Raw genomic sequence first — 16,844 nt, 5'->3', positions numbered from 1 at the left:
ACGATTAACAGCTTCAACAATGATAGACGCACCAATTGCTGCCATTACGGGGTTAAAAGGGCATGTTATTCAAAATTGTTAAGGAGCTAGCAAGCCTAGAATGATGGAAGTGATTGGGGGGACTAATTACCTACCTTACTCTGTAAAAGCCTTAGTGTTAATTTAACTCAGAAGAGTGTACAAGTGGAACCAAAAGGGTCCATGTGGTTCCATTTGTACACTCCTCAGGGATAGCTCTTTTTTTCTTAAATCCTGTTCTGGTGTGCTTGGTGTCTCCAGCTGATGACCAAACACCCGGCCAAGCGTCTGGGCTGTGGCCCAGAGGGGGAGAGGGACATCAGGGACCACGGCTTCTTCCGCTACATGGATTGGGACAAGCTGGAGAACAAGGAGGTGCAGCCGCCATTCAAACCCAAAGCTGTAAGTCTGAACGTCCCCTGAACCTTGGCCCTTAAGGCCTGATATTCGGCCCCTGGAACCCTCAACAAGGAAGTGCATTTACTATACTCCCAAGTGCCATCTTAAACCCAAAGCTTTAACGCTCCAGTCCTTCCATGAATAAATAAGTAATTTATCTATTTGGACCATGATGGAGTCAGATTACGTAATGCCAGTTTTCTTTTTTCAAATCTGACTTATTGGCTTGTACATATTTGAGATCTGAGTACGTGTTTAAGCCTTCTAGAGCCAAAGCTGTAAGGCTGACCACAAGTGACCCTGACCACAAAACAACCCTCAACAAGGCAATGCATTGACCATCCAGACCAAAGTGAAAACTCAGTCTGACAATGGTCCTTAACCACTTAAGCCTTATAGCATACTTTGTTGTACTACCGAAATAGCTGATCTAGTGTTGACAGCTGGGAGATATGCTGTGTTCGCTAATTTTGAAAACAATTAAAATGTAAGAAATTCTCTAATTCTTAAATTCTTCTAAAATGTTCCCCTAAAATAATAATAATTGAACCTGGGACCTTCGGCTTCCCAGGCGAGCTCTCTAACCATTCAGCTATAGCTGTCGCTTTAATGACATGTAAAAAATAGGGACGCCATGGTTAATGTGGTTAATTCACCTTTTCAACTTCTGAACTCCGATGAAGAATTGTGTTTACGCTGTACCACTGTGTACAGTGACCCCAACATGACCTGGTGGCTCAAACTCAGAGATTCAATCTGACACTGACCCCCAAAATGTTCAAGGAAACTATGTGACCTTTGAACTCTTAATAACTTCATAGATTGGCCCATGAACCCTCAGTAAGGAAGGGTACACTACAACTTAATGGCTCCAATCTAGTGAATGACAAAAATCCACACCACCAAATGTTTCTCTACTTTTCTCTCTGTCTCTGTCTCTGTCTCTCTCTCTTTCTCTCTCTGTCTCTGTCTTCTTACATTTTATTGATATTTTCTCCTCAAATATGCCCGGTCTGTCTCTGTCCTGTCTTCTCTGTGGGATTGTACACAGGTAAGTCAAGAAAGGATCATGATTAGAGCTTGACCCATGGCAGATGTTTGGGTTGGATGCTGAACTCCAATTGGAAGAGTCCTGATTACCAATTATTTGACCCATATGTTGTATCTTTAAATCAATTTGAAAAACTTATAAGCAAACAATCAGTGAATTAGTAAGTTTGATTTGATTAAAGTGTCCATTTGAAGTAGACACAAACACTAGCTTTCAGCCCAATTCAAATATATTAAACAAAATAGCCAATCTACAAGCTCACAATGTGTTGCCTCGCAATGCAATGTGAGCTAGTATATATGCAATTTTTTAGGTTAAAAAGTTAGGACGGACTCATTCGATGCATAATGTAATTGCCATTACCAAAAGTAAAACAATGGCTGATATACAGTATCAGCCAAACTGATATGTCGGCCGGGCTCTAATCAAGCTACTCATGATGATAACGGTGGTGATGATGGTGATGGTGATGACGGTTTGGTCATACGGGCTCACATAAGAATGAGGAAGGAGAGATGAGAAGTCTCTGAAACCGTGATGCGTAGTATGATGACACACTAATTGTTAAGATGATGGTGATGGTGATGATGAAAATTATTTTGGTGATGAGGATGTCGACTGTGTGACGATGGAGGTGATTATGATGGAGGACAACAGTGGGACGATGGAGGTCATTATGGGCGACTATGGTCCCGGGTGCGGACCCAGGACCACCTAAGTACTATTACAGTTGCATATAAGTGTACTCGGTTACGGAAGAATCATGGCCAATGTGAATGCTGGCCAGCGGGGAGAGGGCAAATGTACTCGGGAACGATTCAGCACAGACCCAGCCCTATGATGGAGGACAACAGTGGCAATGGGGGTGACAGTGGCGGTGGTGGTGATGATGATGATGATGATCATGATGATCATGATAATGAAGCTAGCCAACTGTCTGTCATTTTGATTCAAACTGACACAAATGTGATGAGATGAGATTTAGCCGTGACACAGATAAAGCTGGATCTGTGAGATAGATGGATGGATAGATGGATGGATGGATGGATATGGCTGAAACTGGAAAACGGGTGGAGGACTATTTCTACCTCTCCCTTTCTTGTCTCATACGGGCCAGATGTTGTCTGGGACAGGGTCCTGTCTCCTCTATCTGGAATCATGTGACGTGACGGAGGAAAAGAAGGAAGGGTGGGGAGTAGGGAGGGAGAGAGAGATTGATCGGAAGTGTGTGTGCGTGTGCGTGTGCGTGCGTGTGCGTGTGCGTGTGCGTGTGCGTGTGCGTGTGCGTGTGCGTGCGTGCGTGTGCGCCTGCCTGCCTGCGTGGGCGTGTCTAGACTCTCGATAAAGGTTGGGAGGGGCTGTTGTCGATGGTGTTGCTACAATATAGTGCTCCACCCTGTTTGTGTGGCCGTGGTAACTGTGATCCTAATGACAACGGACAGGTGGATATGTGAGGAGAGAACACACACACACACACACACACACACACACACACACACACACACACACACACACACACACACACACACACACACACACACACACACACACACTCACAAATGCACTCACAACACAGGAATTGTTGGTTTACAGAATGTGCTCATCAACTGACAGATGTACACACCCACATAAACATATCTGCCAGAGTGCTCAAGCAAACATTCATTCAGAAACACATGCTCATATATGCACTCTATCACACACACACACACACACACACACACACACACACACACACACACACACACACACACACACACACACACACACACACACACACACACACACACACACACACTCAGCCTTAGGCCACCCTCGTGTTAAAGAGTCCTTCTGAGCATGTTATGCAGCGGTCTTATGGCCTGCTTGGGATGTGTGTGCGTGTGTGTGTGCGCGTGTGTGTATTTTGATCAAAGGGTAGTAGTGGTGTGACTGCTGGTGTAACATTCACACTTCATTGTTAGTTGACGTAGAAACTGTGTGTACTCTATGTGCATGTAATTTTACATGGATGGACATGTGTGTGTGTGTGTGTGTGTGTGTGTGTGTGCGTACTGTATGTACAGACAGGTGACAAATTAAAGATAATACCTGAATAAATAACTGGACAAACGTAATGAATGCAGGTGGTTCCATACAGATAGACTGCATGATTCACGTAATCAAATAACATCCTATAGTGCTCCGCAGCATGTATACAAACTGAGCAGGAGCAGTTGACCTTAATGTTGGATCAAGATGGCAAGAGGAAAACATCTGAGGGAATATGAAAGAGGGTTCATTATTGGGACATACGTAGATGGCAGGAGCCCATGTAAAACACTGGTTACACCTATGGGAGTGTTTGGACAGACTTGTTATGCTGTGTTCACACCGGCAGCTGCAAAAGATACAAAGATACACAGCATTTGTAGCTTTGTACCTTTGTGTCTGAAGCTAAAACCAGCTCAACTTTTTTGTAGCTGTTGAAGCTTTTGTAGCAGCTCTACAAACGTCAGATGTATCTCTGCATCTTCATGTAGCTGGCTTAGTGGAATGGTAGCCTGTAGCTTTATATCTGCCAGTGTGAACGCAGCATTAGACAGCACTCTCCACCACCATCGTCAAAACATGATGATAAATGAAGGTTGCCAGAGAACGGCTTCAGTGCGCCTTGGCATAGATTGTCCACGTCTCTGGAACTCTGCTGGAGGGATGGAACACAGTCAAACAAAATAATACTCATGGTGTTTTCATGATGGTGGCAGAGAACGCTCTCTAACTTGTCAGTCCAAAATCTCCCATAGGTGTTCAATTGGGTTGAGATATGGTGACTGCAACGTTCATAGAATATGATAATTTTCATACTCATCAAACATTCAGTGACCCCTCATGCCCTGTGGAAGGGGCGCATCCTGGAAGAAATCACTCCCAACAGGATAGAAGTGTTTCATCATAGGATAAAGGTGATCACTCGGAATAACTTTGCAGTGACCCCCTTCCCTCTAAGGGACAAGGGGACCCAAACCATGCTGGAAAACACCCCACAGCATAACCGAGCCACCGCATTTCTGACAGGGGTCAAGCAAGGCGGGTCCTGTGCAATTCTCTAGGTGTGTGCCATGCGGTCGACCCCCTTTTGGAAAATATGGTGATGGATGACTCATCTGACCATCGCTTTTCTCCACGTCTCTGTGGTCCAGGGTCAGTAGCTTTGGCACCGCTTACTGGAACTCTCTAAATGTGCATTTGTCTTTGTAATGAGGGGTTTATGCACTGAAAAACCCTACAATAACATCCCTCTCCATGTAGTTGTCGACAGACTGTTCTTCCTGACAGTCTGATCACGTCCTGCATTGACATTTGACAATAACTTAATTGACATTAACCCATTAAGACCTGAGACGATTCTTAAAAATGTTTTCTAAATCCTAACGTTTAAAAAAAAAAAAAAAATCTAAACATTTTTTTTCACGATTTTTCAAAAATAGCAGATCTACAAGCTCATAGCGCGGCACTCGGTGCCGCGCTATGAGCTTGTATATCTGCTATTTTTGAATAGCCAAAGACATTTAAAGTGACACAGATGCGTTCCAGGTCTTAATGGGTTAAGATATCGCACTAATGCATTCGCATCAATTTTCCTATTTACTGATGCCTTTCCTCCCATACTGTAAATGCAAATGTCACTTTGGTCACTGTTCCGATTGACGCACTAGCCTGTTGAGCAGTCTTTGTTAGTAACTGAAGCTACTGCCATCTATACCCCAATAAAGAAACCCTCTTCCATAGTCACTTTGATCTTTTCTTCTTGCCATCTCGATCAAAACCGAGGACAACTTAGCCTGATCAGCACTTCTATACATGCCACTGATAGGATAGGATAGGATGTTAGTTGCTTAAAGTTAGAGTGACACAGGCCTATTTCCTCCAGTGGTATTACTGTTATACCATTTTTTTTTCTTTCTTCCAAATTCTGTAGATTGAAATGTTGAGCGGCTGTATTTCTGGAGACACAAACAGAAATAGGGCATTGCATCTCTTTAAATGCATTGTGCATTCCACCTGTATGGAATAAGATGCATTTGTTATATTCCTCCACTCATTTACTCAGGTTTTTTCCTTTAATTTGTCACCCATCTGTACAGTATTTGTGTGTGCGCGTGTGTGTGTGCCTGCGTGCGTGCGTGCATGCAAATTGGAATCGGGCTGTTTAACATTCCATTGTGGTTTCTCATCTCCTCTGATGTGTCTACTAACATATGTTGTCTGATCTCTACTCCTCTCTCTCTCTTTCTCCTCTCTTCGTCTCCTCCCCTTTCTCTCTTTGTCACCCCTTCTCTGGTCTCTCTTTCTTTCTTGTTCTTAATCTCTTCTCTTTAGTCTTTTCACCTTTATCTCTCTCTCTCTCTCTACTCCATGTCCCTTTGCTAATATGAGTGAATTATCTACAGTTCTTAAAACACGTGACCTTGATAAATAGCAAACATTCTTCTGTTTATGCTGTCCTAACCTATGAGCTGGAAATTCTGGAATACCCTAGAAATGATGTTGTTTGTATATTGATTGATTGATTGATTGATTGATTGATTGATTGATTGATTGATTGGTTGATTGATTGATTGATTTGCTGGTCTTAGTTGGTTGTTCCGGTTGGTCAGCTGGTTATTTGCTTGGTTCAGTCCACACTGATAAACAAATGATATGCCCGCCTCCATATTAAACTGTCACCACACAGGTCTTCTATCTGTTTGTCCATTCAGTCATCCATTTATCCGTACGTCCATCCATCTACGCTCACACTTCCACTCTACCCCATCCATCCATCCATCCATCCATCCATCCATCCATCCATCCATCCTTTCATCCATGTATTTTTACCTGTGTCTCTCTGTTCTCATAGTATTATTGAGTGTTTATGTTTGTATGCATGCTCCAGGGCTCTGTCTCAAATGAATTCCTAAACCTTCTGTGTGCAGTGCTCTGCTTATAACCGTAGGCGACACCACCATAATATTAATGATGTCCGTGTGGTTTGACTGAATGGGAAACCCTGACAATGTCGAGTGCAGGATCACTAAACTTCTTGCAGAATGCAAGAGTCAGAAAGAGGGCTGTGACCTATTCTGATTTATGACCTATTGTTTAAACAATATTGATTTCCAGTTGGGTGGGACTTATCACATTAGGATCATTCACACACTGTAGGTTCAGTTAAGTTCATCACATAAAAGTATTCTAAAAATTGGTTCAGATACCTGTGAATGTCTCAACTTTCTAGCACTTTAATTGTCCTATGGGGAGGGTAACCCCACCCATCTGGCGCCCCAGTGAGATTAAAATGAATGCATATTTTTCATTTTCCGGTAAATGCTGTTGAAGCCAGGTCTGTTAAGTACGTATCATCTCCTACATTGCCCCCAACCCGTAAACAGTCTGTCTGGATTTTATTTGGTCGACGAGTTTCTCAGACTTAATGAGTCTGAGGCCGTCCCTCTGAGTGATGCCGGCAGAGAATAACAAAGTCCTTGTTGTCTTAATTAAACCTCAATGCAGGCATGTCAATGGAAATTAACGCAAAAATAAAGAGAGAGAAAAATTTGTCCCAAAGCCTCTGCGAGGCTTACTGTTGGGAAAATACAATTTCAAATTGAATCAGTTGTTTTATAAACATGAAGCCAGACACGTCGTCTCAGGGGTGTGTGAGCTCCTGTGGAGCTCCAACTGGTGAGGAACATTTTTGAATGTTTGTTTCATATGATTTCAATTCTGCTGACATCTGTGTCTCACAATTTACAACAACAATCTAGGCATTAGCATATGCTGTTATCCTGAGTGACTTACAGTGCAAGTGCAAGATTAGAGACTTAAAAGAACGCTTCATCTTTTTCCAACCGTATCTCCATATATTGGTCCTTGCTAATGCTCACTATAGGAAGGCACCATTTCTGTCTTCTAACTCAGAGATGGGCTGTGAAAATGTACCAGCCGATAACGCCATCGGAGGGGATTTCCAGCCGTCACCTTTCTCTTCCTGGAACCTTTCTCTTCCTGGTTAAATAGTAGTTAATACATCAACAACAACAACAACAAAACAGAAATGAGTAGACAAAAATGGTACTGTCCAATAGACAATGAAAATGTACAGCTGTTGCATGTTGCTGCAGGTGGAGCCTCCTTCAACAGCAGCAGCACTGCTGTCAGCTGCATGCATTAGCATTAGTCTAGCAATCCCAGCTGCCAAATCAGCAACCTGGCTTGATGTACAGTAGTGCCCTGCCACAGTGCCGGGTGTCATTTGAGACAACTTTTCCCCTGTTTTTGTATTGATGTACACTTGAAATTGCTTCAAATATTTGAACAACGACAAACGCACAAAACCCGAGGTTTTGCGCCTAATCTCAGATCCATCATCATCACTGCATTCACTTTGAACGTCTTTTACTGAGACAAACTCAAATCAAGTACACCCTCTGCATACCGTTGTTCAAATGTTTGAAACCATGTTCACATTACTGTCGTCTCACACCCGAGTTCAACCCCTCCATCTCCTTTTTTTGTTTTCCTCTCCCTCTCTCCCTCCCTCCCTCCCTCCCTCCCACCCCTGTCCCTCCTGACTCCCGCTCCTCCCTTCCCCTTCCATCCCATCCTTTCCTCTCCCCTTCCTCCTCCTCCTCCTCTACGACAGTGCGGCCGGGACGCAGAGAACTTTGACCGTTTTTTCACACGCCACCCTCCAGTACTGACCCCACCGGACCAGGAAGTCATTCAGAACCTGGACCAGGATGAGTTCCAGGGCTTCTCTTTTATCAACCCAGAATTCCCTGGAGCCTCTGATCCCTCTGTTGCCACAGAGCAGGCCTGATCTGACACGCACACGCATGTGGAGAAACACATTTATCATTATATTGTATATGCCCGCACGCGTGCACGCACCCACACCCACACATACAGTACATACATACACACATAACTGATACTGATCAGGCATAATCATAGATAGAATTACACACAGAGGTGTTTACACACGCACACACACATGCTCGCATATATACTATTCTTTACACATGCACGCATGCACACACACACTTCTCTTGGGTTCTATCAATACATATGTACAGTAAGACACATCTGCATGCACAGACTTAGAATTACAGTACTTAAATACACCTACACGTATCAGCTCTACACACTTCTCAAATTCTCATATGTATTTGTGCATGCCAGATTTTAACTACATACACATGGACATAATTAGCATTTAAGAATACAGTACATTCATGCTTATACAACATGTCCTAGGAGGTTCACATGCACACACGCAGCGCACGCACGCACACACACACACACACACACACACACACACACACACACACACACACACGTTCACACACACACACACACACACACACACACACACACACACGCGCACACACGCACACACAAACAAACAAACACATAAATCAATAACACATGACCAACATCAGTTTGATTAATGCACGCAGAGACAAACTTACTGTACCATGTAACATAGCTCCAGCATTCCCCTTATTATATCTCTTTTTGTGAAAAGTGTTTTCAGTTGAGCTTAATCTCTGATGTGTTTTGTTCCCCCGTTCTATCAGAATATTATGTCTGTTGGATCATTACCTTAGCTAAACCTGGAATGTTTGAAATAGTCCTGCATGAGTTTTAATAATCCCTGGACTTCATTTCCCAAAAGCACCTGCCTCACTTTCACTGCCTCCCTGACACCAATTTATGGTAAACATTTTTGGTATGTTTGCTATCACATTATGGTAGACATTTGTGCAAGACCTGTGCCACAAACAGCTGGAAATATTATTTTTTATTTTCTGTTCCTGTGTCAATGCAGACCAGTCTTGGACACGAGCTACTAAGATGTTGCTGGGAAATGCAGTCCTTTAGTCAGACATTAATTACGTAATATTGTAATATTCAGAGGTACTGTATCCTATCTTTTAGTGTTTAAACAAGGAGAGAGAATAGTAGTTAGTTTCTCAGTGTAAAAAAAAAAAGCATGACTACCTTGAAATGGGAATTGGTTTACAGATTGTGTGTGTGTGTGTGTGTGTGTGTGTGTGTGTGTGTGTGTGTGTGTGTGTGTGTGTGTGTGTGTGTGTGTGTGTGTGTGTGTGTGTGTGTGTGTGCATGCATGCCTGCCTTCCTAGCGCCTTGCCTGGCTTTGTGTGTTAGCTGAATTTGTGTATTGAATGATTCCTTAATATCCCTGCCCAATCAAGCAGAACCTGTCTGATCCAAACTCCAAACCACCTTCTTGTAGGGACTCTCACAATAATCGTATCGTGGAGATTTTAATTTATCGTGAAATTGTCCTGGGGGTTGAAGTGGTTAACAAAAGTGGCATTTTAAGTTTTAAGCATATTTTGATTATCGCGATAATATCGTTAATCATTTTTGCCACAATAATCATGACATGTAATTTTCATATTGTCCCATCCCTACCTTCTTGGTACAGGCCAAAGAAGGAGACATTATTCAGATGTCAGATCCATCTAAAGTCAGTTGTCTGTTGGCTTTTGGGGCTGGCCGTAGGTTACATTTCCACCGATTGAAGAATGTCTCATTAGTCTACAGTATAAACAGTATGGGCTAAGGGTGTTGATAAGTCAACGTGAGGCACTGCAATGCAGGAAAATGTACTTGTTTTTGTTTTATTGATGTTTCCCCCAGCTAGCAATAATATTTTGTGGGGACAGTCGGACAGAATCTGGACCAAGAAAATGCACAGACATTTCTATAGCAATCATAGCAGCAAACGGTTGGTGGAATGTCTTGCCATTTTGGCAGTAGCCATGGGAACAAGGATGCTACTACTTTACCTGTAGTAGTTAGCTAAAGTGGTATCTAAGATGGCTGTTATAAGTTTAGTCTGCTGTAGTTGCAGCTATACACATCAATGTTAATTCAGAAGAAGTTATTTGGGGTTTCTTTGCAATACAATCTAATCTCTCCTAAAATCGGTACTAAAGAAATCAGTGGGACATTATACAGACAGTGTTGGTCTCCTCCAGAGATGTTTCATAAACAAGAAAAGTTTTTTGGGCATGTAAGCTCTGATGTATTTTCCAATGTTTTTTCAATGTTGGCTTCAAAGTAAGATCATTTAAGACTAAGACCAGAAACATTTTCTACATGTGGGGCACCATATCCTCGGCCTTTAGTGTGGGAAAAGTGTAGACACAATTGGCGATGCAAGTCTACTGCAGGGCAGTGAAAATATGGACTGAGCCTAATGGCCGACCGTTGAAACAGATGGCTAGGATTAACATAAGGCTGAGGGAGCAAAGGTTTGCTCCCGTTGGGAGTGGTATAAAATTGGCCTAGCCAGCTGAACTAGCTTTGATGATGGTAAAACCCACACCAGTGAGTTTATCCACCACCTGAACATACAATATCTGAAACAGTACAGTTGCAGTGCAGTTCAAAAGTGTATCTGAGACACACTGTTGCAATATTTTGCAACAGAACAAAGTCAAATCCCATGTTTTTATGATGTAAGAGCAGTTAGCAGCAGTTAACTTGGCACCGACCTTTACTGCGACTCATTGTTTCATTGAAATGACAGAGCACATAACCGCGTTTTAATTGAGTTTTATGGCAGTGCTTGAGTTCTTTGACCTGAAACAAATGGCAAGCAAGTATTCTACTTGTGAGTGATGAGTTATCTGGATGATAGATATCTTCTACAGATAAAAAGAATGTACCGATTTTTGGCACATTTTGGAAGTATAAGCAGCTATTTAAGTGATAATGAACTATGAATCGTACTGTTATCAGAACATAGTGCCCGATGCGAAGGCAAATTGCCTCCGGGTAATATTTTTAGATAACTGCAGGGCTCGTATTTGATTATCTAGCAGTATACCACAGCCACTTACCAACAATTAAATCACAAGTAGTGGTCATTCATATTTTGAGGCAATACACTGGAATAGAAACGTTTTTTGGCGTTACAGTATCTCCATCAACTGCGGAATAAACATTACTACTCCAGAAAGTGATAGAAGCTGTAGTATCCACTGTATCAACAGTGACATTACCACGATATTTGCACATATGTTTTGTTTTCCCCTCAAAATGTTAAAGTTATATTGAGATCCATGTTACTTTTAAGGATAGCGTGTACTGTAGCTATGTTAGCTTAAATGACTGCTGATACAGTACATTTTTATTATGCATATCAATTATGAACTTTGTTGAGACCACAGCCATGCGGTTATCTGCAAATAATGCACATCCTCTGTCCAATCCGAATTGAGCATTATCTGTGGCCATGGTATAATGTTGAATTTGAAATGAGTAGACAAACTAGAGTTGGCATGGGGTTGAAAGAAAGGCATTGGCTAGAGTAACTATCATATACTATCATAGTCCTCCTCTTATGACGTCAGAACCTAAAACTCAAGCAAGAAGAGTGCATTGAAAAGTGTTTGCAGATTATAGACTACTGTTCCCTACTGTGTACTATTATGTGCGTGAAAGCCAAAGTGTCAGGATTTCATTTTATGAGGTCATATTGTAAGGCTGCGTCCTTGTCCAGGAATATACAGTATTCCAGTCTATCTGTTCCTGCATTTTGGAACAATTATTTAATTCCTGTATTATAACAACCAATACCTTTTACATATGCATATACAAAAACATACATATATGAAACTGTGTCAAAGATTCAAATGTTGATTCGTATATAATATATCTTGTACACAATGTGGTCAGTATTGTAACAAATATAGGAGAGATATTGATCAAGGATTCATGTATTTTTTGTTTTTGTTTTGTTTGTTTTGTTTCTACGATTCCTCCCAGCGGAGGGAGAAGAAAATTTACTTTGTGCATGAAAAAAAAAGTCTAATTTATTTGGCCTGTTCATGACTAGAATTTACATAACATATAATGTATTAGACTGAATCAGTGCTTAAATTGTGTGGTCCGAGCTATCGTCCTGTATGCTATGTATGATACAATGAAATATATCCGAAAGAAAATGCTTTCACGATGCTCTCCATGTGCCAAAGTATTTTCCATAAAAACAAACAGCATACAAAAAAATAAAATATTTCAAAGATAATGTTGAAGGGGGGGGCTTAATTGTTTTGATGTACTGTGTTTGCCATGTTTGCTAAGAGTCTTAAAATATTACTGTTTCTCTCAAACTCTGTCTATCTCAAACTTTATCTCTATATCAAACTCTGTATTTCAAGCTCTATCTCAAACGCTGTCTTCATCAAACTATCTCTACCTCAAAATGTCTCAATCCCTCTCTTTTATCAAACTATCTCAAACGCTGTGTGTGTACTAGGGCATTCACGAATAGTGATTTTTAGCATTCGAATTATTCGACCTGCAAGTATTTGAATATTCGATTAATCGATTTGATTATTAAAAAAATATATATATATAAATAAATAAAAATTAATAGAATAATCGACTTTGATTACAGTGGTCGAATAGTGGTTTTGATAGTCGAATATTCGAATATTCGATTATTCTGTTAATGCCCTAGTGTGTACCTCAATCTCTAGCTCAAACTATCTCTATATCTCTACCTCAGTCTCAAACTCTGTCCACCTCAAACTCTAACTCTAAGACTGTTTACCTCAATCTCTATTTCATACTCCCTCTAGTCTATCTCAAACTATCTCTGCCTACCTCAAACTATCTCAAACTCTTGATCTCTCATGTTATTTGTCTCTCTCTCTCGCTCTCTCTCTCCCTTTATCTCAAACTCTCTCCCCTTTTCTCTCTCCCTTTATCTCTCTCTCTCTTTCTCGCTTTCTCTCTCTCTCTCTCTTGCTCTTAAGAGAAATGTGAGACAGGACAGAGAAGGAGAAAGGAATTGAGGGAGGCCATGAGGGAAAATCCAAAACCAAAGTGAAGATGGTGAAAGGAAGAGTGAGAGGAAGATAAATGTGATGTGGAGGGAGGCAGTGAGAAGGGAGAAAGAGAGGGAAAGGGGAAGAGAAAGGAGAGATGGACAGGAGAAGATGGTCAGAGAGGGAAGCCATGTAAGAGAAAGGAGAGAGAATTCCAAAGGGAACAGAGAGAGTGCGAGAGAGATAGCAAAAGGAAGAAGCTGTGGCGAAGGGGACAAGAAAGATGATGTGGCGGGGGGGGGGGCGGCTATGACAGGCTGTGCATATTTCATGGCTGTCACTTATCATAAGAGCCTGGTCTGATTGAGAGGGCATGCAGGCCTGACCACGTCAAGGCGGAACATGCAGAGCACAGCCTACTGTACTGTAGATACAACACAGCCTCATCGCTGCTGCGAACACCACTAGTGCTCCACTGATGAAGATGCTAGTGCTATACATACAGTACCGCTACACTTTGACTATGGTTTGCCGGTCTTAATGGGTTAAACAGCACTGCAGTTTTGCATCCCTAGAAATTCAGTTCAACTCGTGGTGGTGGTACTGGTGATGTCGGTAGTAGCTGTGGGAGTGGCATTGCTGGTGTTGGCGTGGGTGGGTGGAGTAGTGTGTACTGTGCACTGCAGCAGTGTGTGTGTGTGTGTGTGTGTGTGTGTGTGTGTGTGTGATAATTCCAGCCAGTGGCTGGGGCACAAAGCAGCACACGCTTATCAGCCCAGAACAGGTCAGCGCTCCATACCGCTTTTCATTCACACGTTCCCTCGCTCGCACTCTCTCACTGCTCTGTTCTCTTCCTTCCTCTCCTCTCCTCTCCTCCGCCTACACCTCCCCTCTCATCCCACCCCCACTGACATCAGCTTGTCTCCTGCTAATCCTCTCGTTACTGAAAAGCGAGAGAGCGAGAGAGAGGGTGAGAGAGAAGACTGATGGAGGGAGAGAGGGACTGAAGATGGAAAGAGGGGGAAAGAGGAGATGGAAAGAGGGGGAATTAAAAAATATACAGTAGTGTTTTTCTGTTAGTCTCTGCTTATAGAACACAGTCAAGTCAAATCTAATGGTGTGTGTGTGTGCACTCCCGCATTCTCATGACTATCCTCATGCATATGCCCTACATGTATACTTAGTTATTTGTCTTGTACGCATACAGTACATACATGCATGCAGTATACATAAGAGACATCTTTACGTTGCACAGAATTCAACTTAGGACACTGGCCAAAGACCCGATGCTGCATTCTGTCAGGAAAAATAAACAAAAAGACATGTATCTGGTGCATGTTTACATTGAAAATGTACTCTACGTGCAAACACTTAAATCAAATTGATATCCAAACCTGTGGGTTTGGATATACATTTTGTGTGTGTACAGTATGATAAGATTAGCCGTATTTCCCAAGTATGGGGCCTCAATATTGCAGATCTTGCAAATAGTCTACATTTTGTCAATATATTGATCAGTTACAGCGATATCCAAAGTCCAAACAAGGAGCATACATCACATTACTCGATTTTCCCCTCCAACCAAAACACACCTCAAAACTTGGTGATTCGCCATTGACAACTAAAATGGTGTGGAGGAGGATATGCAGGTAGCGGCATTCCATGTGGTCACCCATTGTATTAGATTAGAAAAGCAAATGAATACAAAAGCAAGAGGTTTTACCGTAAATACATCAGTGCCTCAAAAATGTATTGATATTACATATCGTTGCTGCCGGTAGAAACCTTATCTTATCTCAATATTTTAACTTTTTGCGTTTTTTCGTAAATTAATGCCCTACTTGACGCGCCGCGTTTCGAGCTTGTAGATTTGCTACTGCTGCTATTTTTGGTTTCCACCCGACAGACGATATATTGATATATCGATACATTACTTTTATTACAATGTTATGACTTCTCTACTACATACTGTTCCAATGTGTACGTGTGAACACGTGTGTAATAATATCCTTATCATGCTTTTCTATCAATACATCCACGCCAAGTACCGTTGATTGTATCTGTCTCTCCATCTCTATCTATCTCTCATGAACACACACAGTCTCTCCATATCTCTATCTCTCTGCCTCTCAGCGCTGGATGCAACTGAACCGTGCTGAGATGGAACACATTACGAGCTGGCCTACATGGCTGGCAGCTGTGTGTGTGTGTGTGTGTGTGTGTGTGTGTGTGTGTGTATGCATGCATGAGCTACTGTACAGTATGTGCACTTATGTGCATTGTATCTTTTCTAATGTAAATAGTTACCTCTTTGTGTTATTTGCAGGATTAAACACACAGTAAAGACAAATGCACCATTTGTACAGTACACATTGTTAAATGAACAGTGAGGATTTTACTGTGCACACATACACTTAGACACACATTGTATACTGAATGAATTTGTCAGGTTATCTAACAAATGCATATACAATGTGTTATATATGACAATGCTACTTATGTTGATTAAGGTATATTAACATAAGGTAACACTTGTTTCCCACATGTTGTAGCGCTAAAGTCTGAGTTATACTTGGTTGTATGGTGGTACAGCATGACACATCATACAATGGAGTACAAAAAATAGGCATTAGCTACGCAAGGGAAATCAGACACACATGGGTGTTGCACTGTGGCCAGGAGCTCAGAGGGTCTAGGCCTCTGAGCCAGGGAATCAAGTGGATCTTGTGCCCATGGGCACTTGAACTGAAAGCTGGGCCAGCTGTGACAGGTGTGTCCCTGGGTTTGGTGAAATTCATCTCCAACCGTGGGAGAGTTGGCAGAGAAGAAGGTAGGAGATGACGTTTTGAGAGTGATGGGCTGAACATCACAACTCCTATCCCCTCCCCCATTCTATCCAGACCACCTTACTGTTGCCTATACACTGATCCACGGAGCGCTGCCCTCTAGGTGGCGCGATCATAACTGCGGTGTCAGACTCCTGTCGCGGTGTGTGTGTAAACTGCTCGCTTTAGATTTAGCCTTTTCACTTAACTAAAGGCTCTGATAGATACAAAGTGTCACTGACGTACATCAAGTTAGATCACTTGTTCACATTGTGTCAAATAGTCTATTATATTCGGCTATTATATTTCAACCAAAATAAGGGATGTAACGCGCACTCACGCACGCACGCACGCACGCACGCAAGTAGACACACACAATAGAGGGCAGCGCTCTGTGGATTTGTGTATACAGTAAAATCTGGTGCGTTAAGTTAACTCTGAAGATGTAAAATTCAACCCATAAGAGTCCCTTTCTGAGTTAATTTAAAGGAGAAATCCAGACATTTTAAGTGTTATCTTTGATGTGTAGTTACTCACTCACCGAGTTAGGAAGTGGCGTTGAGTTTTTCCAGCGATTTCCCCTGTCTGAGTCTGGTCGACCCCCAGCATTGGCATAGTGGGAGGCGTGTGTCTTAGTGAAAATCGCCTAATTCCACAGCTCCAAACTTCTTTTTTTTTCCACAAATCCTCCTCATGGTGTCTCCTGATACTTTC

At 42.1% G+C, this 16,844-nt stretch overlaps 1 protein-coding gene across 1 annotated transcript in view; it reads left to right on the top strand.

Annotated features, from left to right (window-relative positions):
- The window catches only part of prkcbb (protein kinase C, beta b), a 105,838-nt gene extending 93,286 nt beyond the window's left edge, over nt 1-12,552 (top strand). Inside the window, 2 exon segments of the mRNA XM_080447719.1 lie at nt 280-420; nt 8,136-12,552. Coding sequence (XP_080303845.1) covers nt 280-420; nt 8,136-8,312 — 318 coding nt within the window. The 3' untranslated portion in view covers nt 8,313-12,552.
- Nucleotides 12,553-16,844: the final 4,292 nt, after the last annotated feature.

This window comes from Gymnoscopelus braueri (genome assembly GCF_963280865.1).
Source record: "Gymnoscopelus braueri genome assembly, chromosome: 13".
Classification (NCBI taxonomy): Eukaryota; Metazoa; Chordata; class Actinopteri; order Myctophiformes; family Myctophidae; genus Gymnoscopelus; species Gymnoscopelus braueri.
The sequence above is the reverse complement of the archived record's forward strand: the minus strand, read 5'-3'. Positions and strand labels throughout refer to the sequence as shown.